At 34.1% G+C, this 10,109-nt stretch overlaps 1 protein-coding gene across 4 annotated transcripts; it reads left to right on the forward strand.

Moving 5' to 3' along the window:
- Window positions 1-579: 579 nt before the first annotated feature.
- On the forward strand, window positions 580-7,954 carry LOC129315495 (ethylene receptor). Of its 4 annotated transcripts, XM_054959219.1 has the most exons (8): window positions 580-803; window positions 1,692-2,630; window positions 3,223-3,591; window positions 3,911-4,177; window positions 4,267-4,394; window positions 4,551-4,748; window positions 5,105-5,179; window positions 7,391-7,530. In XM_054959219.1, the coding sequence occupies exons 2-7, from the start codon at window positions 1,731-1,733 to the stop codon at window positions 5,130-5,132; spliced, it is 1,890 nt and encodes a 629-aa protein (XP_054815194.1). In that variant the 5' UTR covers window positions 580-803; window positions 1,692-1,730; the 3' UTR covers window positions 5,133-5,179; window positions 7,391-7,530. The 4 variants fall into 4 exon arrangements, with proteins under 4 accessions (XP_054815194.1, XP_054815193.1, XP_054815190.1 ...); XM_054959218.1 differs by lacking the exon at window positions 7,391-7,530 and having other exon boundaries at window positions 5,105-5,473; XM_054959215.1 differs by lacking the exon at window positions 5,105-5,179 and having other exon boundaries at window positions 584-803; window positions 7,391-7,954.
- The last annotated feature ends 2,155 nt before the right edge of the window (window positions 7,955-10,109 follow it).

Below are 10,109 nucleotides of genomic sequence, written 5' to 3' on the forward strand. Positions count from 1 at the left end.
AGAACTAAAAAATATTTTATAAAATTAAAAAATTAAATTAAAACTTTATATAAAGTTTGAAGGTCAAATATATCCTTTAACTAAAAGTAAAAAGTAAGGAAATATAATTTTAAATTTTAAAAAATGAGAAAAGTTTTATTTCCTTCGTTAAAAATTATAAGACTTTTTTGAGGAGTTGAATATTAAAAAATGTAAGGCATTTTTAGTCTTTCGAGGTGTAATTATTGTTTTTTTTAAAAGTATCCCTATTGATAATAACCTTATATTTATTGTAGGTATTTAATATGAATAAATATAAAAAGATAGGATTAATTAAAAAATAAATAATTATTTTATTAGAGCGTGATATTTAATTAAAAATATTTTATATTTTTAAATAGAGGGAGTAATGTATTTTTGTTAACCAGCAAAAGATGCTTTCGTTAAAAGAAAAGGCGTACGGAAATGGAAATAATAAAACAAATTCGAACGCACTTACAATAAATATTAACAGCTACAGGTCGTTTATAATAAATATTGCAATTTCCCCATTGACAATTGACAAATAACAAAAAGAGGCCAAATGCACTGAACTCCCGGGCTGGTGTCTGCTGGGATTTTAGCTTTGCTTGACCAATTGAGACTTTGAGGGATCTGTCGCCATCATTTGCGGCTATAAGTGGTAGATGCTTCTTCTCTGTCTCCTGTCAGGCAGAGAATTCATTGAACTTGACCGCCATAATAACGTCCAATCAAAGCAGCTCGTTTCTGTTGAGTCCTTCCCGATTCGGCGATCTTCGCAGTTCGCTCCAAGCTCCACTCTGGTCAGTTTTCTTTCCTCCCCCCCCCCCCCCCAAATATGTTTTCCTTGAGTTTGAGTGTAGGGGTAAGAAATTGAAAATTCCATATTAAATTTATGTTCTCCTTCTGTGTACTTCCTCTATTAAATACTTCCCAGCTGGTTTTATAGGCGAAGCCTGTTGTCGGTCTGGATGTATTATTATCCTCGTATTCCTACACAGGGCCTTTCCTGAAATCGGTTTTTAAACGAACACCCATTTAACTTTTTGTGCGTGTTTTGGGCCATAAAAGGAACAATCTTTCTGTGCACGTTGATTTTAATTAAGATTGTTGATTGGAGAAGCTGAAGAGATTCTAGGAGAGGGGACCTGCATCCATGTTAACTTGATAAAGGTATTATAAGATTTGCGGGCTGCAGTAAGTCAAGATATATGTGAAGAAGAGTTTGAATAGGGGCATGGGTGTAGAGATATTGGAGTTGATAGAATTCATTCATTCCTCGAATTTGCTGAACCATTAGGGTGGGTTTAAGATGTATACTTAGCAATAAGAATGATAAAGGCATGGTGTGAGATTATCCCGATGATTCAAGTCTGTATTAGTATCAGAATTTTCAAATTTCAGAGTATGACTAATAGTGCTCGCATTTTATGTTGTTGCTATCAATAATACGTTGGTTGGGATTATTCATCGCTACAATAAAGTTTTCTGGTATAATCTTATCCACCATGGCCTTCTCTTTTCTCTGTCATCGCCGTTCTGCAGGATGATGCTAGAAACTATCTAGGGAAAGTGGACTAAAATTATCAGATGAATATACAGTTACTAGTTTTCTTTTCTTGTTTAAACATTATTTTGTTTTTCTCAATTTCCATATATTCTATGCTAAATCTTTACAAATTCAAATGCAGTTATGTAAAAGAGGAAAACTTTTCTGTCATTGATTCGCCATGGAATCCTGCAACTGTATTGAGCCACCACCAGGAGATGAATTGTTGATGAAATACCAATATATTTCAGATTTCTTCATCGCCCTTGCTTATTTTTCAATCCCTCTAGAACTGATCTACTTTGTAAAGAAATCAGCTGTATTTCCATATCGATGGGTCCTTGTTCAGTTTGGTGCTTTCATTGTTCTATGTGGAGCAACACACCTAATAAATTTATGGACCTTCACAGTGCATTCAAAAACTGTAGCTGTAGTAATGACCACTGCTAAGGTTTTAACTGCTGTGGTATCATGTGCGACTGCCCTTTTGCTTGTACATATCATTCCTGATTTATTGAGTGTTAAGACCAGAGAGCTATTTTTGAAGAATAAGGCTGCAGAGCTGGATAGGGAAATGGGCTTGATTCGCACACAAGAAGAAACTGGCCGACATGTTAGGATGCTGACTCATGAGATTAGAAGCACTCTGGATCGGCACACCATACTTAAAACAACTCTTGTTGAACTGGGTAGAACTTTGGCACTGGAGGAGTGTGCATTATGGATGCCAACACGTACTGGGTTGGAGCTTCAACTTTCCTACACATTGCGACAGCAAAACCCAGTTGGATATACAGTACCCATCCATCTCCCTGTGATCAATCAAGTATTTAGTACCAACCGGGCTGTCAAAATTTCACCAAACTGCCCTGTAGCCAGATTACGACCTCATGCAGGAAAATACATGCCTGGGGAAGTTGTTGCTGTTCGAGTGCCCCTTCTGCATCTTTCTAATTTCCAAATTTATGATTGGCCGGCAGTTTCATCAAGCTATGCTTTGATGGTCTTGATGCTACCATCAGATAGTGCGAGACAGTGGCATCTCTATGAGCTAGAGCTGGTTGAGGTTGTTGCTGATCAGGTAAACTTTATTTTATTCACCTTTTTATTGCGTTTTCTGCGACATGGCTTTCCTCTTTGTATTTCTTTACATGAACATGTTTATCAATGTTTTTTTTTTTTAAGTTCAAGTTCAAGTATATGTGGAAATTCAAAAATATAACTTTTGTACTTCATTATTATATACATTTTGATTTGATTTGACTAGCTAAATCATTTTGGCCACTTGCATAAGTTGTCTAATGTCTTATGTGTCAGGTTTCTGTAATTTGATAAATAATATAACACTTTTTTTTTCAAACAATAAAGTGAACTTGAACGTATTTGTGACAAATTAGATGTACCTATAACCACAAATTAGCATTTTGTGAATATACCCAAGTTCCCAGAAGTAGGTATATAACCACAAGTTAGACTGTTGGGAATGCTTACTATGGCTTGCCTAAATATATTTTTATCCTTGAATTCAAAAGTTTACTTGGATATACTGAGAACATATTTTTTATCAATAATACGCTTTTGAAATCATCTGTCAATATCATTTTATGTTCGACATGATTTCTTATCTCAGCATTCCTGTAGATAAATGACTATAATTATGCCTCCTATGCTAGGTAGCTGTTGCTCTTTCCCATGCTGCAATTCTAGAAGAGTCAATGAGGGCAAGGGATCAGCTTATGGAGCAAAATGTTGCACTTGATCTGGCAAGAAGAGAAGCAGAGACTGCAATTCGTGCTCGCAATGATTTTTTGGCTGTAATGAATCACGAGATGAGGACTCCCATGCATGCAATTATTGCACTCTCCTCATTGTTACAAGAAACAGAGCTGACACCTGAGCAGCGTTTGATGGTTGAGACCGTACTGAAAAGTAGTAATCTATTGGCTACTCTTATCAATGACGTTTTAGATCTTTCACGTCTTGAAGATGGCAGCCTTCAACTTGATGCAGCAACATTCAACCTTCATTCTATGTTCAGAGAGGTAAAGTCTATGTCCTAAATTCTAAGGGACTCTTTGGTAAGTGTAATGTAAAGGAATGAAAAGGACAATGTAATAAAAACAAAATTTCTTCAATGGGAAGTTTCTCTGTATGTTTGGATAAAAAAATATTACAAAAGGAGTAGCTACTGTAAAGTGATAATAAGGGGAAATTTATGAACATTAAATAAATAAAGGGAAACATTTTCCGTTAGAGTTACCCATCATGCCCTTTTAACATATTATAAGATTGATTTGTAGCTTGAAGGTCTGGAATATCATTAATAACTTGATATGTTAAATTTTCCTTTTCTTTTTGCAGGTCTTTAACTTGATTAAACCTGTTGCATCTGTCAAAAAGTTGTCACTCACTTTACATTTAGCTCCAGACTTGCCAGTGTATGCTATTGGTGATGAAAAACGCCTCATGCAAACTATTCTCAATGTAGTTGGTAATGCTGTTAAGTTCTCGAAAGAGGGTGGTGTCTCATTCACTGCTTCTGTTTTAAAAGTTGAATCCTTTAGGGATTCTAGATTTCCGGACTTTATACCAGTGCTTAATGATAATCAATTTTATTTACAAGTACAGGTTTGTCCCTTCAAGTTCAATTCTGAAATGGAAAAAATTACTAATTGCTGACTTATATAATGAAGTTTGTTGGTAATTCCTCATTGTAGGTAAAAGATTCAGGATCAGGAATTAATCCACAGGATATACCTACATTATTTACTAAATTTGCGCAAACCCAATCTTCAACAGCAAGAAATTCTGGTGGCAATGGACTTGGCCTCGCAATTTGTAAGAGGTATTGATCTTGTCTGTTTACCACAAATAGATGCAAAGCATAATATATTGTTTTATTTTCATTGAAATCTGACTTGTAAATTTAGTTTGAGGTCTCTCCTGAATGCTGGATCAATAGTTCAATGTTGCCTTATGTAGTATTTTGATTTGTGACCAGGTTTGTAAACCTTATGGAGGGGCATATTTGGATTGATAGTGAAGGTAGTGGTAAGGGGTGTACAGCTACCTTTATTGTAAAACTTGGAATCCCTGATCGATCAAATGAATCTAAAGCCCCCTTTGTACACAAGGTTCTGGGAAATCATGGCCCCACAAACTTTGCAGGGCTCAAGGTTCTGGTCTTGGATGATAATGGGTATGTTACACAGCTATAATTTTTATACTTTGGTCTTGTAATTTGTTTATCACAAATAATTTACTATTTTAACACAAATAGTACTTTTCATAGAACCTCCGAGCTATTTGTATATTTTGGGCCAAATGATTTGATAAGTTTATGGTTGTAAATGTAGGATCATACCATAGGCTAAGCTGTTTGTTCTTGCTTGTCTACTATGCATTTCTGCTATCCAGTGCAAGCAATTCCTCGATTTGTGTGTGAATCTGTAGATTCTTTAGTGGTCTTTGTATTTAGTTTTGATGATTCAGGTTCTATTGACTTGTTATTATTGCTACTTAATTTTTCTATTACTGTTGTTTGGACACTTTCAGAGGTGCTAGAGGATTCATGGCTGGTTAGCTTTGCTGATGGATGCTAGAGTATTCCCCTTTGTGGTCTACGATAATGTATATTCAAAATGCTGAAACATGCCAATAAGATTATAGACCTGGAATGTCTCTTATGTCTCATAACTTAATTGCAATTTACTAGCCTAGCTTCTTTCTGTAGGGGACTGTGGTTATTGATTTTATGTGGGTTAGTCCAATACTTTGAAGGGGAATATGCTAGTATCAAAGATTTTTGTAACGATTTTTTTATTGCTTTATTTTTAGTGGGTTTTCAGCTTTGCTTGGGGATGATCCTGTTTAACTTGTGGTTCTTATGTGGATAGTTATTATTGTGGTGGATAGATTCTGACACATGTCCGACATCTCAGTATTGACAGTTGAGATGTGGCTGAAATAGCCTGTTACATTAAGTTACGCTCAATTATATTCTTAGCTCCACTTGCAGATGCAGTGGAAAGGTCAAGTCTTGTTTCAAAGTGGTAACATTGCCTGTTGATCTTACTGATGAAGTAGTTCTAGACAGCTTTAAACATTAGAGAGGATGAGATTATAAATATTAGTTTCCACATCAGATTGATGATCATGAGCAATTGAGACCTTTGGTTTTGTTTCTTGATGAACTGTAGTCAAGTTACCTGGTCATTCTGCTGGCAAGATATTGTAACACGCTTTCATAGTCTTGTAAATGATGGCAGATTCACAAAATTTAGCTGTTTGGCTATAATTTTGAATGGCAAGAATCTTTGCTCTTCAGTTTTGTTGAGTCTTTGCACCATTTGGCTTTTTTTGCATGTATTATCTAAATATTACTAAACATGTAAGCCTTTTTATTTAGGTCCAAGATTGAAAAGCCAATTGCATGACAAATAGTAACAACTTCAAGTCATGATTGATCATTGATATAAAACCTTTTACCAAGGTTCTTTGTATCAAATTTTAGGAGAGCGTGTGGGTAGAGAATATTCCTTTATTGAGGCTTTTCCAGGTCTCTGCTGCTACCTTCTTTGCAGAGTTCTGTAATTTATATTTTAGTCTATACATGGTACTAAGTGCACTTGAATCTTCTACTTTGAAGGTTTCTTAGTGATAGGGATATTTTATTAGAGCCCCTTTGTCTCCTTCTTGATCGCATCTGTCCTTCTCTCACATGGGATGTGGGAGTTGGGACTCTTGATTATTATGGTATGTATTCATATAAGTTCTACTTTCCAGTTCCACTAGGAAAACTTTCCTGATTTCCCAGTCTATTTAGATTCTAAAGCTCCCTGAAAGGTCAAGTCATGCATTCGGACATTACTCAATAATGCATAAGACATGGTGATTTGCTGATCAAACCAAGCTCTTTCTCCCAATACTGGCATTAGTTGTACTTTTAGAGCTGAAACAATTGTTCACCACCAAAATATGATTGAAATACTGCTGTATTTTAAGAACTTCCACTGCAACGCCAAAACATGTGGTCTAAAAGCCTTCATTGTGCTAGGCATTTTGGCTAACTTACCAAAGATTAATCTCTTAAATCAGGCTGTCAACTCACAATTGTTATCTTCTAAATAAAGTGCTGTAATATCTTGTAAACAAAAGAAACCCAAACTATTAATGTTCTTTTCTACAGTAAATGTGACTGAGTGTATTTCACTGAAAAGCACATCCAAGGGACTGAATTTTATCCCTTATATGCTTTATAATTGTTGAAGGATCTGTAATTGTCAAGCCCAAGGGTTCTTCCTATCCTAGCCCAAGCCCAGCACGTGATTCACATAAATGATTGTATCATTGTGAAAGATTGTCCTAAAATCATTTGTCTGATATACACGTGTCATCATCATTGTGCTTCATTCATTCTATATATTGCCTAGCACTGTAAAAGGCAAGAAATGAATTGATACATTCAGCAACTTTTTCCATTGCTTTTGGATCTGTTTGGATGCTGGAGAATATGGGAATGGAATGGACTAAAAATAAGAACAAAAATGACTTAAATCATATTCTGATTCATGGTAAGTATGGTAAAACCCAATACCACATACCACAAATATGAAAACCACTACACTCTAGAAACCTCATGAATTATGGTTCTTGATCTCATGAACTAAATTATCTATCTTATATGAACATGGTTGACTTGTCTCTTCTCCACTTCTTGATCATTCTATTTTTATCTTTATTTTTTATTTCATTCCATTCATTTCCAGCAACCAAAAGAGTCCTTTCTGTTTTTACTATTGTTTATGGCTTGGCAATAATTGGTTATTGAAACTTGTGCAGGGTTAGCAGGACAGTGACGAAGGGACTGCTTGTGCATTTAGGGTGTGATGTTACAACAGCAAGCTCAAGTGAAGAATGCTTACGTGTTGTTTCTCATGAACACAAGGTGATCTTCATGGATGTATGTTCAGGTATAATAGATGGCTATGATCTTGCGGTACGTATCCATGAGAAGTTTACCAAACGACAAGAAAGGCCACTTATTGTTGCTCTGACTGGAAACACTAACAAAGTCACAAAAGAAAACTGTGTGAGGGTTGGAATGGATGGCCTCGTATTGAAACCTGTTTCTGTTGATAAGATGAGGGGTGTTTTGTCTGAACTACTGGAGCACCGAGTTTTGTTTGAATCCATTTAAGGAGCTAGAATGGCTGCCATGCATTGAAAGCCTCTTGTTCTTGTGTACATAACCAAACGAAATTTGGAGAATGACAAATATATGAATGATCAGGAAAATGACATGAAATTGGACAGTGGTTTTGTATCCTGAGTGCTAATATTATGAGTTTCACGCAAAAGAAATATCATTGGCCGAGGCTGTATTAATAAAACCATTTTTGTGAACTGAGTTCTTATTCCTTTTTTATCGATATTCGTATCGACAAGTTCTTATTAATTTTATTTTATGGCATTTTTATCGATGTTTAGCAGTGGTTCTAAATTTGGGAATTGCTCTCGTATATTGGACGACTTTCATTTTTTTCATAAATAATTGTCAATGAATTTTGAAGATAGCAAGGTGAACTGAATTGGTATATTAGTCACTAGTAGAGTAGGGGTGGAAATAAATTGGGTTTTGGTCAAATAGGTTTAAATTTGAAATTTGTATAATGACTCAGTTATGTGTCTATTTAAAATCTGACGTAGTCTAGAAATCTAATTAAAATTTTACATAAAGTAAATAATTAAAATATGTTGGGCTTTAAAGATTTCAAATAAGTTTCAGGATTATTAAAACTTATATATGCACAATTAACAAATTGTAATACTATATAATAATATAATAATAACATTGAAATTAAAACTCAAGTTCAATTTGATTAAAAATATAACCAAAAAATTTAAAATAAAAAAGAACTAGTCAATCAAAAATCAAATGATGAAATCAATATATCATCAATTCATCATACAAAAAGTTAATAAAAAAACATAGAAAAGAAAGAACTTGTACAATGCTTTTGAATTTTGATTCGAAGAAAGAACCAAAAGAAATGACTCAAAAGAAAGGGAGTGGAGTCAATTTTTTCATAATTCCTAAATTAAGGTTTGTAGATCATGCATTCTAAAAAAAAATCTAGCCTAATTACCTTAATATGTTTAATCACAAGCTTAACGCTAACCTGATAAGTTTAGTAAAGATGTGAAATTGGGCCTAAAGTAAGCTATAAGCCATTGATTTAGTAAACGTTACCCACTCTTAACAAACTAAAGTAATTAGGAGTCCTTAAATTCTTATATTACCTTAAATTACAAAAATTAAAAATATGAAAATTAATTCTTTAAAAATAGTTGGGATCTCAAAAATCCTTTAAAATCAAGTTTAACCTTCAAAAACTAAGTATTTATGCATAATGGAAGCAGTTAGGAATGCATAAACACTTTACAACAAAAAACAAACGCACATTACAGTTTCTGTTGTCATGATAGTTCATTTGATACAAACTTCTGGTGTGCACCATTTTTACAAATGATGTTTAATTGGAGTGATTCAATCGTTAACACAGTGCTTATTTCATAGTCTAACTAATGACATAGGTTTCATCTTAATCTGATATTTCTTTTGAAAATTAAACACCTGGATGTAAAATAATTATTTTATGTCATTTTCTTTCACTTGAGCATCCCAAATCAAAATCATGTGTCATTAGTCACCATTAGGGCCTTGACTACATCCAGTGAGACATTTTTTACCTAATCAAACATACATACATACATACATACATACATATATATATATATATATATATTAATAAAAGCACATTCATATTCAAATTTGGCCACTCAAATGCCCTTTTCACATTATAATAAGGCCAATTTCCATATATACACATAATTTCATATACTTGGCCAAACATCACACACTACACCATTACAACAACCAAAACTTGCAGTTGGATTAGTATCTTAGTTCACCCTATCACATTTCACGCATCTTCACATCCTAAGAATAAGATACTCACATACACACTACAAGTGTAACCAAAATCACATTTATGCATTCCTATGACAACTTATAAACGTTTATATTTATAACAATTCAAATTCATTATACAAACTCTAAGAGATGGCAAAGCAGTAGTTCTACTACTCTTGGCTAGAATCTTTCCCTTTGCTTTTATCATTGTTTGAACATGTAAAATAATAACCACGGGATGAGATAGAGGCCTAGTAAAAAAAAAATCCAAATCTATCTATTAACAAGTAAAGTTTAAACAAGGAAATAAAACATTATTACTATCATTCATAATCTAATACATACATACATATATACATACATTTGAAATCCAATCGAACCTCCACATCTACCCTACTTGAACCCATAGGCTTCCTTAGACTAATTTTGTACAAGCTAATCCGAGCTCACCTTCCATAGTAGAACCACTAGGCCAAAGGTGTTTTTTCCTACTTCTAGATTATGAATTTCCCCTATCACACATGCAATTGGGGTGTCATTACTTCAATGCTACATCATAGATGCTAAGGAGCATAATCTCTAGCA

Source organism: Prosopis cineraria, unplaced genomic scaffold (genome assembly GCF_029017545.1).
Source record: "Prosopis cineraria cultivar Desert tree isolate PC_DT_omini unplaced genomic scaffold, ASM2901754v1 PC7, whole genome shotgun sequence".
Classification (NCBI taxonomy): Eukaryota; Viridiplantae; Streptophyta; class Magnoliopsida; order Fabales; family Fabaceae; genus Prosopis; species Prosopis cineraria.